Source organism: Alligator mississippiensis, chromosome 1 (genome assembly GCF_030867095.1).
Source record: "Alligator mississippiensis isolate rAllMis1 chromosome 1, rAllMis1, whole genome shotgun sequence".
In the NCBI taxonomy this organism is placed as follows: Eukaryota; Metazoa; Chordata; order Crocodylia; family Alligatoridae; genus Alligator; species Alligator mississippiensis.
The window spans coordinates 414,615,956-414,634,283 of record NC_081824.1 but is presented as its reverse complement, the minus strand read 5'-3'; the positions used below and the strand labels follow the sequence as shown (position 1 = coordinate 414,634,283).

General features: G+C 48.5%; 1 protein-coding gene across 1 annotated transcript; it reads left to right on the top strand.

Moving 5' to 3' along the window:
- Window positions 1-432: 432 nt before the first annotated feature.
- Window positions 433-6,868, top strand: EBPL (EBP like). The gene is given in 2 exon segments (XM_006278942.3): window positions 433-660; window positions 6,389-6,868. Coding segments are annotated over 2 exon segments (390 nt in total). The 5' UTR covers window positions 433-514; the 3' UTR covers window positions 6,633-6,868.
- Window positions 6,869-18,328: the final 11,460 nt, after the last annotated feature.

Here is an 18,328-nt window from a genome sequence, read left to right as displayed (position 1 = left end):
AATTTGGTGTGCCTGGCTTCAACCAGAGACTTGAGAAAGAACATCTTACATTGGAAAGCTTGTCTAACTTTACCTCAACTATATAGTTAGTCCAATAAAAGATATAAACCTAAAAAATCCTTGCCTCTTGCATAATTTCTGGACCATCACAGCGAATGGATGAAGTAAAGTAAATGCATTTGCACTACAGAAAATAGCACAAACTGGCTAGGGTAAATACTCCCTTTAAAGAAACATAAAAGCTATATGATGGGTTGCCTTCAGCAAAAGCAAAAAAGAAAAACAGAAGTCCTGTTATTTCTGACATACTAGTGAGAGCATCTTACATTCTTCTACAAAGCAAAATTATCAGAAGCTCCTTTCTTCTGAAAGTTATGGAGATGCATCTGCAAATTTTAGCCATAAATCTTCCCTTGATGCAGCATTATATAGAGGAGCAGCACTGTCAGCTTTTCAAGGGTGGGAAACTAGCTCTTTTAATTGATTATGCTGGAAATGAAAATAATTACAGACTATGTTTAATTGGTTAGGGAAGGAATATGGAAGAGCAGGTGCATGGTGGCTTTGTTCTGATCCAACCATTGTGTCTCTGGTGTTTGAGGATGGACTTTTCGTACTGATCCTCATTTATGCTATTATCAAAGATAAGTATTACAGGTAAATGTGATTAGAAAACAGACATTTGGTACAGAATATAAATTTTATTATGGAACTACTATAAATTCTTGTATCAGTATCTAGGCCAGGAAAAGATGGTCTTATTGTAGGGAAAATAAGATCCAAAGTGATACTCTGGCTGTTGGATTGTTTTCAAGCTGCAAAATCTAGATCACAGGAGAATGTTATATGTAGCGACATTTGACTGGGCAGCTTTATTTTGCTGTGCAAGATATGTAGTTCATAATGTTTTCCAACTAATGTTTGAAACATACGTTTAATGGTAAGTTACCATGTCATAGTCTTTTTAGGTTAGTTTTTATCAGAAAAGCTTCTGCTCCAATGCAGTAGCACCTGTATAGATAAAGACTACAGCCTTTCCTTAAATCCCCTTCTCTTAATCTGGGGTTACTGCAGACTAACTAATGAATCCTGATTCCTCCAGTACAGCAGAGAATTTTTCATCCCTAAGGAGAGCTGGCAACATTTGTAATACCACATCAGTGGGGAGGCCCCTTGCAGGAATGCTACTCTTAGTGCAGGGGCAGGCAATTATTTCAGGTGGAGGGCTGCTTACCTAGTTTTGGCAGGTTGTCAAGGGCCGCATGGGCAGCCCCGCCCCTTGACAGGTGCCCTGCCCCCTGGTCACCATCTTGGGACCAAAGTCCCAATGTCTTGGGACCAATGTCCCAGGGCCAGCACCGGTGGGGCCCAGAGTAGGGCGCAGGCTGGCAGTGGTCTGTGGAGCTGGGCTGGGCTGCACCAGCAGGGAGAGGGGGGAGCTGGCCCAGCTCCATAGAGCCCCTGCTGGCTGGGACCCTGCGTTCCTGCCACCCTGCCCTGGGCCCCACTGGCACTGGCCCCCTTCATCCACTGGCTCCCCACCCACTCACTCCCAGTGGCCCCCAGCACTGCGGTATAGGCAGGGGGCAGCGCACAGCCCCAACCCCCTGCTTGCTGGCAGGGAAGAAGCTGGTGCTGAGCATGGGGAAAAGCGGCCCCTCGTCCACCCCATGGCTGGTGCTCCCTGCTGCAGGCACTTGAGCTCACGCGAGGCTGTCTGGAGCAGGCACAGGCAGCCCCATGCGGGCTGCAAGCGGTTACAGCGCGGGGCGCCGGCCACGGGGCAGGCAAGGGGCTGCTTTCCCTTGCACTCAGCACCAGCTTGTAATCTGGCCCCGCTGCCAGCCTGGGCTCCAAGCCGGCTCTGGGCTTGCATATCAGTGGCAGCAGCTGCGGCTTCCCCGCTTGGCGTGCTGGGCAGTGTTGGCTGCTGCTGCCCACCCAGAGCTCGATTGCTGGGCAGCCCAGAGGCGACAGTGGCAAACACTGCCTGGCGCAGCAAGTGGGGGGCTGCAGCTGCTATCGCCATGTGCAGCCCTGATGGGCAAGCCTGGAGCTGGTGCAGGGCCAAGGCTGGCAGCAGGGCCAGATTACAAGGTGGTGCTGAGTGTGGGGGAGGGGGTGGAAAAGCAGCTTCTCTCTGCCCCGTGGCCAGTGCCCTGTGCTGCAGCTGCTCGCAGTCTGCCTGGGGCTGCCTGTGCCTGCTCCGGACAGCCCTGTGTGGACTGCAAGCGGCTGCAGCGCGGGGTGCCGGCCATGGGGTGGGGGAGGGGCCGCTTTCCTCTCCACTGGAAAGGCGCCCGGGAAAAAGCTGAGCATGGGAAAAAGCAGCCCCTCCCCCACCCCATGGCTGGCGCTCCCTGCTGCAGCCACTTGCAGCCCATGGGGCTGTCTGGATCAGACACAGGCAGCCCCATGTGGGCTGCGAGTGGCTGCAGCGCAGGGCACTGGCCACAGGGTGGGCAAGGGGCTGCTTTCTCCTGCCCATGGTCAGCTTTTCCCCAGGCCACTTTTCCCTAGGCTCCTTCCCTGCCTGGGGTCCTCCCCTGCCCTCCCCACCCTTCCCCCTTACCTGCGGTTCCGGTGCGGGGCAGCCATGTGCTCCCAGGCCAGAAGCCCCGGCTGGGGGGGCGGGGCCAGGCAGGCCCTGCTGTTGTGGGAGCCCGCCGGGCTTCCCCTGGGTCTTACTGCCCTTGGTTCCTGTCATTTCTGACGGGAACCAAGGGCAGATGAATATTAATTTTCTAAATTTTTTAGGGGCCCCACAGGCCAGATAGAATGGCCTTGCGGGCCGGATCCAGCCTACAGGCCATATTTTGCCCACCCCTGTCTTAGTGGCATTTCAGGTGATAGTTGTCCTCCTAGCTGTCTGTCTCCTGATAGTTTCTTCTTAGCTTGAAGAACAAGGATAATTGATTTACCTGCTTTTGGAGAGAAAACTCAGGTCTTTGGCCTTTCAGAAGACCATTCCTTCTCTTTTGTGAGCTTCTATAGATTTATTAGGTCTTGGGAATGACAGTAAGCTGCATCCGACTGGAGGGCTTGGTGGCAACATAGTGGGGCTACTAGCAGGGTAGCTCCTATAAAATTCGACAATGTTGCAATCTCCAGAGTAAGGCAAGTACAGGGTGTCTGTAACCTGGAGCCAGAGGCTCCTGTTAATGGAAAGGAGGAAATGGCCAAATGGCCACTGTGTAAACAAACAGGCAGCCAAGATAAGGGCTGCAGACCTTAAACTCAGGCAGCTGCAGGGAAGACTGAATGGCTCCTTAGCCCTAAGAGCAAACACTTGTGAGAGGCCTGACCTGGATATGGCAGCAGCCCAGGTTAGATAAGGGCACACCTCTGAGATGGAAGAGGGGTCAGGGGCTCAAACTCTGTGAGAGGAGTGGCTGCCCTAGGAATCCGTGTAGGGAGCTAGCCTGCTTTTATGCTGTGGTTTGTCACTGGTGGACCAGAGCTGTGACTGTCAGGTGAGGATGGAGGTCACAGAGTGCCAGGGAGGCATGTCAGGAAGCCCTACCAGGACGGCAGGGACATGGGACACAGTGGGGCTAATGTGCCTGATCCAGAGAGAATAAGAGGAGGGGCTGGAGCCCAGAAGTTGCAGTCCAGTGTGGTGGACGTAGGCTGAGAGCTCAGCCAGAGGCAAGGGAACCGAAGCCGGGAAGGTTAAAGCCCTGACAAGGGCATGGAGACTTGAGAAGGCCTAAAATGATAACTGGTAACACCTGAGAGGCATGGGCATGGCTGTAGGGGAGGTCAGAGGCCACCACTGCAGTCCTTAAGGCACCTGGTATCAGGAAACACCAGGAGAGCGAGAGAGACTTGACAAGTGGTTTCCCCTGGGCCTTGGGCAACCTCCCAATATTTTTCTTTTCAAACAGCATCCAAGGCATGGCAGATGAAGGGCTCAAGTGTTGCCCTGTGGGGTCAGGCCAACTCTCAGGATCTCACTATTGCACTGTTAGACAGGAGGGTGTGACATAATTGCACATATACAAACACACAAATCAATTAGGTGCATACACACACACACACTACCAACTCAGGCACATACACATCCCAGCCAGCCTAGGCACATTCATACCTATCACCAATTCAAGCACATATATACTACACGCCAAAAATTGGACAACAATCAGTTGTCATTACCCACACACTCCATACACATACAAGGATCACTAATTCATATATCACACACACGATGACACACATATATGTCATGCCCATGTGTGTGTGTGTGTATTCACCAGTTCACACACATACCACCCACCTACACATACACACAGGTGCATTCCTAACTTGGATGGTACAGTGTGTGTATGTGTGTGCTTGGGGTACCTGAGATACCTGGAGGAAGGTTAAGGTGAAAGAGAGAGTTAAAGTGTAGGGAATGAAAGTTGCCAGAACTGGTATTAGAACTGGTAGACTAGAGAGAAGCTGGCTGAGGAACTGAGGCTGGGGTTACTTAAGGTCAAGTGGCCCGAGGGTTGCTCGAGGTCACTGGTGGGAAAAAGCCCGGTGACAGGAGGAGACAGACAGGAAAGAGAGAGAGGCAGAAACCTGGGAGCTTGGGGCTGAAAACTGAGGCAGACAGCTGAGAGATTTGGGGGGGGCAGATAAGTGGTGGCAAGGAGGAAACAGACAAAAACCCAACTCGGGGTTTCAAAATAATAGGTTTATTAAACAGACAACACACTACACAACTCCATGAAATTATTGGTACACACACACACATGCACATGCACTCACAATGGCAGCAGGAGAAAGACACTCAGTGGAAGGGCTGGAGTCCAGGTACGAAAGAGAAACAGAGTCCAGTCCTTGGTTGAAGAGGGGGTGGAGGGTGATAGCTACCTATCCAGGCTAGAAAGGGGTCTTTGTCCAGTAGGTGTTGTCCAGAGGGGGGCTTGCCAGCAGGGACTCTGGGTGGATAGGTGGTGTGACATGGTGCTGGTCCAGATGGAGAGGGCGTCCCAAGGAGTCAGTCTTCACTCCCCCTTTCTATGGGGCAGACTACCTCTGATCTCCTATGGGGAGGGCCTGTCCAGGCAATGCCAGTTCTGTTCCAGAGGGTCCCAGGTGTTCTTACTGAGCATGTGCAGCCTTGGCACAATGGTGGGTTGCCTCGTCTTTTGTTTCTTGAATGCTGAGGGTGGTTCCAAGGGCTGGGTCATTGGTCCAGGTATTGGTTTTGATGGTTCGGTCATTCAGAGGGAACTATTTTTAGACCTACTGCCATTGTCTCTCAAGCACCCTCATTCATCTCCATTCATCCAGGAACCATGTTACACAGGAGGGGTAGGTCTGAGTCATAGGTTACAGCATCAGGGGACACAAGATGGAGGCTTGACATTACAAGATGGAAACTTACATAACTTATGCTAACTTACATATGTAGGTCTAAAACAGTAATCACACAATATAAAAGCAGTAAAAAAAATCAATACAAAACATAATAAATATCACTTATAAAACAGTGGATATCTATATCAAAATAGCAGGGCACTTATTTGCAAAGAGGGGAGAGAAAAATAAAACTTACTACTTAAAATAAAATGTTAAAGCTTATCCTACATCTTAGCTTACTTATAATTATCTATAGGGAATACAGAGGGAGAGGAAAAGTCAGAAACAGTTGGGGAAGGGGAGGGAATGCGTTTTAAAATAAAAAAAATAAAACCTTGGGGTTTTGCTACAGAAGGAACTGAAGGAGGAAAGAGTCTGGTGGTCACCAGAGTGTAGTATTGTGCTGCAATCCTGCCATGCTTTAGATCCTCAAAACCCCAGCCCCCGGGTACTCCTTGGTTAGAGAAAGGCTAGGGGACATCACCCTGACAGAAATGCACTCTTGCTGAGGTATTAGGCAGTCAGCAGAAGCTTCAACTATGGAGGCACTGAATGTCTGGACTTGGTCTGCACTCTGTCTTGATGGTCTAAAGTGGGGCAAAGGTGGGTCCAGGGCAGCCTCCACTCCTCTATACTCTTGCCTAGATGTACGAGCTGAAGGTCATGGTATGATGTTTGCATGTACACCATGACCTCTTGCATGTACACCATGAGAGAATCAATGGTTGCCAAGAACAGATGTATTAGTTTTTCTGTACTTTGAAACATGGGCAGTCTCTTTTCCTGGCTCTCCTCATTGCATCCAGTGTCAATAGACATTGATATCATAAATTGTGTGTGTGTACATGTGTGTGCTCTCAAATATATACAACAGTACCTGATTCAGGTTCTGGTTCTGCCTGATTTGCAGTAGGGACTTAAACCTGGGTCACCTATATCCCAAGTGAGTGCCCTAATCACTAAGCTACTGTATGTTCTTGATGTGATCACACATACAGCACTGCTTTTGTGAAACTAATTTTTTTTTCTTTTTTTTCTTTACAGGTACTTTGCTGTGTGTTTGTGAAATATATAGTGGGTGGATGACATTCTGGTCAGACTGGCTTGTTGTCAGTCCTAACTTAAATACTAGTAATTGGCTTTACCTTTGGGTCTACCTGGTATGTTTTAATGGTATCTGGGTTGTGATACCAGGACACTGACTGTGCCAGTCTTGGTTAGCACTTAAGAAAATGCATCAAGAAAAATCAAATATTAGAAAGAAGATTAAATGGAGATAATCCCACTTCACTAACCCCATTAATCCTGAGATTTTTATAAAGTATTTGTAGGCAGGATTTTTTCCTTAAGCAGAGATGGAGTCAACTATTGGATGCTCTTTGTTCATCTTTGCATTGTGAATCTTTATCGCGTGATGCATGTAAAGCTTGTATTTTAAACAGACTCAAATAACAAGTATATAAATCTCAAATTATTACAACATTGCACAATAAAAACAATGTACTTTACAAATGAACTACTGTGCAGCTTTTTCTTTCAGGCCCCAACCAAGAGGAAAAATATTTCTATCCATCTGAAATCTTTTAGAAGTAAACATACTAGTCAAGCTGTATCTTAATCCCGATTCCACAATCCTCTTCACTGTCCAGTTTGAGTATTAGAAATTCCACTACCATTTTCAGTAAATTGCTGAAAGCGTTGATGTTTGTGAAGCAAACTGTTTCACCATTTCCATTCTTTTTTTTAAGAAATGTTTTGTGTTCCAAGCCAAATCAGCCAAATCAAGTCCAAATCCGTGAGTCAGTCCAGAACCATAAGTGGCCGTACAATCCTCCACCCCCACCAGGGGCTTCAGATATTTCCAAAGTCTTTCGGCGGGCATCCTACATGCAGGCCCAAGCCCAGAGGCTTGGGGTTCGAATGCCTCCACGTTTTGCCTGCCCTCAGCCATATGGCCACAGAAGCAAGCTCCCATTTCCATAAAATGGGCTTTAAGCCCCACCACCTTGGCAGGTACTAAACCAAGCCAGAAGATCAGTCATCCTGGGGAGGGCTTAAGGAAAACTGCCTTCATGGACCCAGATACCTGATGTTTCCCCTGCCAGGTAAGTTTCACCATTTCCATTCACTGTCAAATTTCCTGAATTCAGGAAAAAGAAAATGCCTCTTGCAGTTGCCTAGCAGGGCTCCATTTCTGTAATGAAAGTCTACGCTCAGGAAATGTGTGGAAGGGCCGAAAGAAGAGACAGCACTTTTGATTGCATGGGTGGCACTAGGAGTGTGTACCCCAAGAAACGTGTAGAAAACCTCGCCCCCAGCATCTCTTGAACAGGTTCAAGGCACCACCCCTTTCTTGCCGCCCAAAAGTGCATGATTCCTGTGCCCCTCAATGACTTCCTGCCTCTTCATTGGCTGTGAGATGAGGACTGAGGATTTCTGAAAAGCCTCAGTGTGAAGATGGCAGTCTCCTGTTAACCCTCTCCTGGCCAGCAGGACATGCCTCCAGCTCTGCTCTCCGTGGCAGCAACAACTGGCTCAGTGGACGCAGGTGTATTTGGAGCCCTTTCAAAGAGGCAGTACTCAAAAGGGCAGCTGCTCTATTCACTGAGGTTCGACGCTTCACTGTTGTGTGTGCACAAGCTTAACTGTTGCCTGTAAACAAGCTGAGATTGATTTAAATGTAGCAAAACTGTTCCAGGTTTGGACACGGAGCCTGCGCTTTGCTCCATTTGAATTGTTTTCAGCTTTTTCATGCCTATCAATTAGAATATAGTGCCTCCCCCCGCAACATCTGTAGAAATGGCTCTAGATCCATGCATGCCTACACCCCTTAGTCCTTCTCTAAGCATGAGGTCTACACTTGCCTGGTGTAAGTAATTAAAACATTCTGCAAGACACAGTGCAGGTATGAGAAGGGCAGGACAAGGGAGGGGTGGGGCATGCAGCAGAATTCAAAGCCCCTGACTCTGCTGGACATGGCCACTGCCAACAGGAGGGCGAGTGAGGGCTGTGTTGTAGCAGACCTGTTTGCCCTGTTGCTGCCAGCCTGGTCTGCTGCTGTTCAGCTCCACTGCCTCCTCTCCCCAGTAGCTTCCCCTTGTCCATCCCTATTCTAAGACTAACTCCTTTCCAGCCCTTCTTTACACACGTCCAAGATGTTCAGCCCCACTGCACCCCAAAACACGGCAAAGAGTACTTTGGGCAACCTGAGGACTTACCACTTTTACTGTCCCTGTCAACTCCTGCAGCTTTCTCAGCCTTTCGGCTAAGTTCAAGTGAGATCAGGCTCACAGCCTGTTTTCCAGACAGAAGCTGTGAGAGGGATTGGTGATGGTAGGTGAGGTAGAGCAGCAAACACAGACCCTAGTGTAAATGGAGGGGTGCCCCTTATCCTGGTTAAAACCTTGGGAATCCATCGGGGACAGATTTTTCAACCCATGGGAATCCAGGACAGCAGGGACACCCAGCAGCTCTGTATTCTGCTAAAGTGTGAGGCGTGCAAAGGAAGAGGACATCTTACAAAGGACTTTGAATACTGGCGTCAGTGTAACCCAAGCAAAAAGCTGGGGCATATTTACCAGGACTGCCTTAAGTTGGGTGCTACTACCGTGAGAGGTGCAGGGCCAAGGCAGCATAGAAACAGCAGCAGAAGGCAGAGGAGGGAAGAAGGGCAAGACGGAAGCTGGTGAAAGAAGAAAAAGCAGAAGCAGAGATCAGATGGAAGAAGAGAAAGAAGAATATGAGGAAGAGAGATGGAGAAAAAGGAAGCACAAAATGGAGCAGAAGAAGGAAAGTGGAAGAAAGAGCAAGAAGAGGAGAGAAACCAGGAAGTAAAGGGCAAGCAGGGGAGGAAGAGACACTTGGGAGTTGGAGTCTGATTACATCTCATGACCTGATTGAACTAGCAAAAGCAGTGAGCATGATGGGAGAGGAGGAGCAGGATAAGGAGGAAGGGAGAAGGGAAGGGAGAGGACGCAAGCAAGAAGGGAGAAGGAGCTTCCCGTCCCAACCCAGCTCCATTCAGAAGCCTCCTAGAGTTGGGGAAGATAGGGGTGGACAGGGGGAAATGTTCAAGGTTGAGAGGGGAGAAATGAAGTGCACCACAATGAAAGGAAAAAGGAAGTCCAAGGAGGTTCCTGTTCCAGACCAGAGAAGAGGGAACGTTAAGGCAAAAACCAAGTAGGAGCAAGACTTGGGCTCAGAACTGAACAGAAGCCCAAGTCATAGCAATCAGGGACGGGCAAAGTGTAAGAATCTGGTAAGAGTAGAATAAATAAGCTGGTAGCAGGATCTGACAGTCCTTTAATTGTGTCAGGGATCCAGCCTGCCAGGTTACTGGTGGGCTACCAGAAGCTGAGGGGCATGGCTAGGGAGGGGCAGGATATGTCACAAAATTTAGGGGCCTCGAGCCCTGCTGAATATGGCCATTGGCAGCAGGAGGGCGAGCAAAGACTGTGTCTGTCTCCCCTGGCCCAGCTTGTTTCAAGCAAAGCAGCTGTGAAGCTCTATGGGATGGGTGTGAAAGGAGCCGAGACCATCCCAGTGCAGACAGATGGGCCCATTCGAACACTGCCCTGCTCTACAAGCTTCAATTTGGTTTTGTGATGGCCTTGGTCTCTTCCCAGCCCTTCCAGCTTTGCCATTCTGGCTTGCATTTGACCCCTAAAACCTTCAGCTCCTGTTTGGTTTGATTTGTTTCATAAAATTTCTGGCATCTGAAATGGAGCTGTTCACAGTCAGTCACAAAGTACACCATCAACATCAGCCTCACGGTCCCCTCAGCCTCACTGTCCTAACTACGCTCCATTTAGACACAGGCACAGAAACTGCTTTTCCTCCTCAAACCGCCCCTCCCCTTCAAGGCTTCTGACAGCCAGCAGCAGTGGGCTACTGTGTCTGCACAGCCGCCTGCCTGCCTGACCGCCAAGGGGCCTGCACAGCACAAGACCCCCCCAACCATCTCCCGGGGAAACTGCAGGCTCTGCCTTTGACACTGCTGTGCGCTTCTGAAGGTACTGCAATACCCCATTGTCAAACCCCCAACCCCAAAAATTATGAGACAAACTCTTAATAAATCAAGGTATTGGAATGTAAATCATGAGATGGTGTTCTTGAAGTGTGTATGTGGGAGGGGTTCTTTGTGAAGGTGTGGAGGGCTGCGGGGGGTTTGGAGCCCAGGGAGGGAGGGTCCCTGCACACCCTGGCAGGATGTGGGGTACTGTGGGCCAGGAGTGAGGGGCAGCAGCAGGGCTGGGGGAGCTATGGCTTGGGAGTGAGGAGCAGACAGACAGAGACACAGAGAAGCAGACACACAGACAGCACCCAGCTGGTAAGTGAAGGGGAAGGGGTGGGGGAGGCGGAGAGGGAAGGGACTGGGAGCAGAGATCAAGGCCCCGCGGTGAGGGAGGGAGTGGGGCAGGAGCAGGAGCTGGGGTGAATGGGGCCCCAGGGCTGGTGGGGGTCATCCAGAGGTGCAGGGGGAGGGAGGGGCTCAGCTCCTTGCAGCTGCACACACCCCTGGAGGAGGCATGGGGGGCACGTGACTGCCACGGGGCAGAGGTGGGCTGCCCACTCCAGGCTTGGGGCTCTGCACCCAGCTGCCTTTGCCCTGGGAGTTCAGCTGTGTGACACCAGTGTGCTTCCTGCCACCAGTGGGCAGGGGATGCACCGCATGGCCAGCACGCACCATGTCCTGTGCCCGCTTGGTGGGCAGCAATGGTGTTATGCAGCTAAGCTCCTGGGGCAAAGGCAGCAGGGTGCAAAGTCCACAGCGGGCAGCCTGCCTCTGCCCCACAAGGGGCATGTGCCCCACCACGCCTCTCCCAGGGGTGTGCGCAGCTACAGGGAACTGCACCCCTCCCCTCCTACACCTCTAGACAACCCACCCCAGCCCTTGGGCCCCATTCCTCCCAACCCGTGCCCCACTCCCTCCCTCACTGTGGGGGCCTCAACCTCTCTCCCCCTCACCTGCCCCTTCCCTCTTCCCCTGCCCCTTCCCTCCACAGACTTACCAGCTGGGAAAATCCAGGGACCTGAGGGTTCATTCGGGAGATTACAAGTCAGAGTTATTTTGACTTAGAAATCCTGAGTCTTGCGATGCTTTTGCAACAATTGACATTACTACAATACCAGGCCGTGGATGGAACAAGCTTGTAGTCCATCTCCCAGTCCCAAAAATCCATTTAATATAAAGTCCTCACATTGAAGATGTATCAGATATTTAACTGATAAGTGTTTTAAAAAAATTATTACTCCAAAAGTATCAAAAACCATATGCCTTTCCATAACTTTACCCAACCCGACACTTTAGCCTCTCAGACCCATACAAAATACCAAATGCAGTGGGGTTGGGGACCATTTAGGTAGTCTGAATCAAACACTAATAAAGCAGCAGGAGTGGCAACGTGTAGCACGTTGGGACCCAGGGGGGCCATAACACCCCATGACAGCTCTGCAACTGTGTTCCACTCTGCTTCTAGGGTGCCTTCCCTTCTGTCTTTCCTGCCATGCCTTGACCTGATAATAGGATTAAAAGGGAGGTTGTCTACGGGCCTGAGCTTGGGCCCCCATCCAGCTGAACCCCTAGTGGGGCTCTCCAGCACCCTACTGGTCTCAACTACCATACTCCCAGGCCCCTTGCCAGGCTTCACTACGCCCAAACCCCTCACTGGGCCTGTCTTGACCATGCCACTGTAGGACACCTATAGCCTTAAGGGCTAATTGATAGGGCTGTGCGAAGCTTCAGTAGCTGAGTCAATTCAGAGGAGATTCGGCCCGATTTGGGGACTGAATCTCTGAATCCAAATTGAATCAGGAGACCAAGTAAAAGCTCTGAATCGATTTGAAGCATCTGAATCAATTCAGAAAAAGATTCAGTGATTTGGCCATAGACTAAACAGGCAGCTGACAGCTGTCTCCAGCTGGTAAGTCTGTTGGGGTTGGGGGAGGGGAGGGGCACTGGAAAAGAAGAGATTGGGGCTGGGACAAGCTGCCCAGCTGGGGCGGGGGACGCGTTACTTGTGGAGGGGGATGGGAGAGTGCGGGATGCAGGTGTGGTAGCCCTGGGAGTGGGGAATCTGCTCTGCTGCCACTTGCTCAGCCGGGGCAGGGGGAGGCAAAAAGTGGGGACAGATCACTGCAGGCAGAAGGGGGCAAGCGGTGGCAGAGCCCCTGCTCCCAGCACTGATGTGGGTGCAGTAGCACTGGGAGTGGGGGCTATGCCATGTTGCCACCCAGAGCAAGCTGTGCCTGCATCGTGCCTCCCGCCCTGGACCAGCTGGGCAAGCGGCAGCAGGGTAGAGCCTCCACGGCTCCCCCCGCCAGGGCAGAGACAGCACAGCTGTGGGAGCCACGGGAGAAGCCCCCATGATGGCCCTGCCTGGTCTCATCCCCTGACCGGCCCAGTCTCCGAGATTTTACTGCTGCCACCACTCCTTACTTGGCTTCAGGGTGGATTTGATTTAAATCAAATCAATTCAAATGGTGATTTAAATCACTGGTCAGGAAGCCTCAATTTAATCACTACTTTCTACAAAAAGTGAATTCTTCTTGATAGGTTTTCCCTTCCACCATACCATTCCCTTGCTATATCGCAAATCAACAGAGGGGCTGTACAAAGAAACGTATCCCTCAAAACTTCAGAAACGTTCTGCTCAAAATGTTTCTATTTTGTTTCTACTGCCCCTCCATCCTTGGATTTATCTCCAGACTCCTCTTCCTTGTCCACATCTACTCCATCCCCAACAATCCTCAATTCATTTAACATCTTGAAACATTTGGAATTTGGAATTCCAATGTAATTTTGAAACATATTTCCAATGCAAATTGGAAAAAATATTTCCAAAACAGATTACAATTTTCAGTTTAATAGTGGTAACCTTTTTAATGAGCTAAACATGAATATTTCCAGATTATCTCCAGTTAATCAGCCAACATCTATCAGTGTCCAGCCTGACTTGTATTTGATGTCTCTATTGATCATCTGAAATTCCCAAACAGTTCTGGCCTCAGCTATATCACTGGTCTCCTCTCGTAGTGCATACTTACCGATCGTATTGGGTACCAGCGTGACAATTCCAGAGCTCCCTGCATTGAGACACAGACGCAGTCAAAATGCCAATGTTGGCAGGATGAAGTATGATGAGCCGCAGATGTTCTAATGTCAGAGATGAACAGTAGATGAACAATTGCAAGATGGGTGGGACCCCTACTATGGAGGGAGGGCCCAAAGGTATGATGCCTTTAAGAGCAATCTGGGCTGCATATTACCAAGAGGCTCCAGGGCTGTGTGGGAGCCACTGCCAGGCTCCAGGGCTCAGTGGGAGCTGCAGGCATAGGACACTGTAGGAGCTGCTAAAACTCAGAGGCTCTGGAGGAAGCTGCTGCCCCTACCTCTGGTACTGCAAACGTGGCCAGACAGTGCAAGCTTCAGGACTTTAGGCCATAATCAGCAGGCAGCTAATTGAATAAAGACTGCAGCTGACCTAAAGACTTTGCTAATGAGGCCAGTGAGAGGCAGCCTATGGGGAGAGAGGTCAGGTGGATGGAAGTGAAGAGCTCAAGGGCATTATAAGCCCAGACCCCGCTAATGGGCCCGGAGACTGAGAAGGACCTCAGGGGAGGCTGGAGTCAAGGAATAACTGTTTATATTATGTTGCATGTTGGTTTGTGTTGCTGTTTAAATCTGAGAGGTTTGGGAGTGGCCGAAGGGGTAGAAGGAAGTCACTGAGAGCGCGTGGGGAAGGCACTGGAGATCTGTGTATGGGACTGCAGAGGACTGACCTGCAAGAGAACAGCTTGAACTCTTTGGGACTGCAACCAGGCCTGAGGACTGCAGATAAACTCCGTGGGGCTGTTGAAGGCCCAAGAAGGCTGTGAGAACCCGAGATCTGAAAGAACTATGAGAAAGGGCCCGAGAACCAAGAGGACTCGGGGGCGGGAGGGAAGGGGGGGCCGTAGCCAGGCCTACAGACTCCTTGCAGGCTATCACCGGGCCCAAAGTGAGAAGCAGGAGAAGAGACCTCTGTACAGCAACAGGCAACCTGGCTAACCAAGCACAGCTTTGCACATTTATCATTAGCAACATGTTGGCATGGCAGGCGAGCTGGGAGAGCGAACCAGCTGGCCCGTGATGTAAGCAGGCTGAGGCAGGATGCCAGGTGGTTACACACTGCCTGAGGCACCCCAGAATTGCTAGTCAGCCAAGGGGGCATGAGGGAGTTTGGCTTGAGAGGTCTAGGGGGAGACCCATGGAGAATGGACAGAAAAAGAACTAAAGTTTTGTGTATTGGAAAGGCAAGATAAGTATGGCGAGCTGGATCTGACCACCTTGCAGAGCTCAGAAAAAGATGATAAATTTGGAGATTAAGGGGGCGATCAAAAGAGGCAGAAGTGATGATTTTTTTCCTAGTATGAGCTATTCTGTGATTAGCTATTTTCCCTTTAATTTTCCTGTCATTAAAAATATTATAGGCGTGTGATCTGTTACAGTGTTAAAACGAATAATTCAAAATGAGAGTGTGCTCAATAAAGAGCTACTGCTGCTTTTTCACATTTTGAAAATTATATTTCTACTTCAGATAAAGTCTTTGAAGCAAATGCTACTGGCTTGCCTTTGCCTTTGCGGTGTTGCATTAAGACATCACACATAGCCTGATTAGAGGTATGCCGCTCCAAGATAACTGGCTTTTGTGAATTTGGATTGATAAACATTGTGGCATTTGCAACAGCCTGCTTTAGAGCAACAAAAGCCTTTTCCTGTTCCTCCCTCTCCACTCCCCACCCCCCTTTTTTTAAGGAGCTGATTTGAGGGTTTAGCTATTTTTGCCTATTAAAGAATGAAGCCTGTGAGTCCCAAAGACCGTCAGACCCTTAAGGTCAGTTTTGTGTGGGAGGGAGCGAGCATTTCTAAAATGGATTTAACCCAATCTGACTGAGGGATTCTCCCTTCTTTTTTCAAAGTAATTCCCAAATATTGTTCTTCAGACTGAGCAATTTGAACCTTTTTACTACATAATTTAAGTCCTGTTTCTCGCAATGTTTTAAACAATCGCCTTACTATTTTGAAGTGCTCTTCCTACGTGAATGTCATCTACATAAGCAAATACATTCCCAGTGGCCGCATCTACATGAGACGATGACTGTGCTGTCATTTAGTAGATGTATAAACAGGTACTGAATAACTGCATAGGAACCAGAATTACCAGCTTTTCTGTGGTGCTGACTGCGCAGTAGCTTGAGACTACTGCGCATTAGCATTGTGGGACGCTTTCTGCCAGATAGGGGAACTGGTTTTACTAACTGTTTTCTTAATGATTCCCTGCTTTTCCAGATGCGTTTTGACCTCTCTGATTCCGAATTCCACCTCTGGTGACAGTTTGTATTGTTTTTGGAAAGGAGAAGTTGACTCTTCAGTGGGGATTTCTAGTCTGACTGTTCCACAATCTTGTTTGCGCTTAACCCAGAGGTCAGGAAACTGATATAGGCAACCCCCACTTAACGCTGTTTCATTTAGCGCTGTTTCGCTATAACACTCATTTGAAATTGATACCTGATTTCACTTACCGCTCAGCGAGTTTCGTTGTAACGCTCGCGGTCGCCGTCTTGGGTCATTAAAAACAATTGCGGTCGCCATCTTGGGCCGCCAAATACTTTCGGTTTTACTTAACTCTCGTTTTGCTTAACACTCGTTTTTTCAGGAACCAATTAAGAGCGCTAAGCGGGGCATTCCTGCCCATTGCCTTCCTTTACAGGAGGGGTTACATCTTTTATTGGGAAGACCCAGTGAAGATCTCTATAAAACAATTCAACTGACTTTCTTCATTTTCAAGTTGGAATATTTTTCTAGGAATATCAGTTATTGCTCCTAATTTTGTAAGGTTATCTACCCCTAAAATGCCAATGTTTCTTTTACTAATTGCTTATCAAAGTTGACTTCAATTTCTTTTCCATTTACTTCTGTGGGGCTTTGTCCTGTGGAAGGGACCTTTTCAGATGAACCACTGGATCCTGGTTCCTTCCTACCAATTGCCAGGTTTCTTTGATGTCTGGGACAACTTCATAATTAGTTGCTACACATAAAACACTAGTGGATGCCCCTGCATCCACAAGCATGGGTAGCTGACTTCTTCAAACATTGCTCATTATGTTGGGGTGCTCCTAGGGGTCTGTGTTAAATTTTAATTCCCCTGGGGTACTGGAGGAATGACCCTGTCGTTGCTGTTAGGTAGAGAGCAGTAGGTTTGGACTGTTGTAACTTCGTTATTTTTTCCTCTTTCGATACTTGTTCTTGTCTGTGTTCCACCTATTCTTGATTGTTGTTTTTCCCAGGGTTTTCCTGACTGGATATGCTTCTGTTTTGCCAACTCAAAGCATATTTTTCCAGTATGGCCAGTTGTCACAACCCTCTCAGTACTGTTTCAGTCTTTTAAAAAGTTCTCCCTGATATGGTCCCTTTTTAAGACTTCCTTTCTCTAATTTCCCTGGTCCCTCTCCTTTTACTGCAGCCACTTTGCCAGACTTGACACTTTTGATATCTCATACTCCAATTCCATGCATTAGTTATTGTCCTAATAATTTCGTTATAGGCATTTGTAGAATCAGCGACCATTGGGACTTTTGTCTTCGTGGCTGGATGCGTCCCACTAAAGAGCATTTGTTTTATACAACCCCACGTCACTGCAATTGTTTTTGTCCATCATTCTGGTGAGTGAGCGTAGTTGTTGCCACATTACAGTCTGTCTGCATACGTAGCCGGTGCCCTTGTAGACACTGTTTGACCTTACCAAGAGAAACTAGTCCTCCATCTACAGCATAGACAGAGTTTATAATCCCTTGTGTTAGAGCTCTGATGCTTATTCCATCTTTAGTCTTGAACCTGTGGTCTTATCCTTCCCAGTAAGGACCCATAGCTCTTTTTAAAGCTTTCCTCTGATCTCCCAAGGTCTATCCCTCAGAGCTTGCCTCTCAAGAAAATGCGTGGATAAAGTTCTATGTGTTCTTTTTATCTAATGTCCCCAGATTTTCTAGTGCATGTCTCACTCCTTCTTCAGTAAGGTCTCATTTATTTCTTCCTTTCTAGTTACATGCCACTGATCTTGATAACTATTCCCTTTTAGGCATGTTTCTTGTTCTAACTGGAGCCATTTGCACATGGCTCATAAGGATCCTGATTTTTAGAATGAATTACGTCATCCCAGCTAGGTTCATTGCTTTGTTTGGGCTTTTAGGAATGTTTAAAACGATTAGAATAGAATTAACATAGCTCTGGTTGTAAAACATACAGATGTGATTGAATTTGTGTATTCTTTTGTTGACGGTTTTGGAAACGCTGACTTACTTCGCATGAGGTAACTGATTTTCTCTTCTTATAGGGGCAAGTTGAAGTAAAAGGAAAAATTCAAGCCAAGGTTTTAAAAATATAAATGCAGGCATAAATAGTTCCTGATTCTTGGTGACTTCATTATACATCGTTGTGATGGTTATAAACTTAGCTACACTGTTGTTAAATTTGGGAATATTTACCACTGTATTGTTTTCTGAGCTTCTCTCACTTTTACCTCTTCACCCCGCTAAAAGTCAAGACTTGTTTTTACAGAAAAATGCGGTTGTTGGTGGATTTAGCAAACTAAGAAAAGGTGGGGAGGAACAATGAGTTCTGCACTCAATGGCAAGTACCCAGTTTCTGCAAGCATGCTGGGACAGGCCTGTAAATGCTGCAGAATGAAAGGCAGACAAGGTTCTTTGGGTAGATGTGATATCTTTTATTAGACCGGGGTAGGCAATGTCTTTTGGCCGGAGTGCCGAAAAAACCACAGTGTCTACCTTGGAAGGTGCCAGAGTGCCGGCATGCCAGAAAAACAAAACAAGGCCGGGGGAACATGGCAGGAGGCACTGCATATTCCTTTTTCTCTTTTCTTCTGTTTTATGTTATCACCTTGAGGGGCACCCAGGGCCCAAACTGGGGAAGGCATCCCCA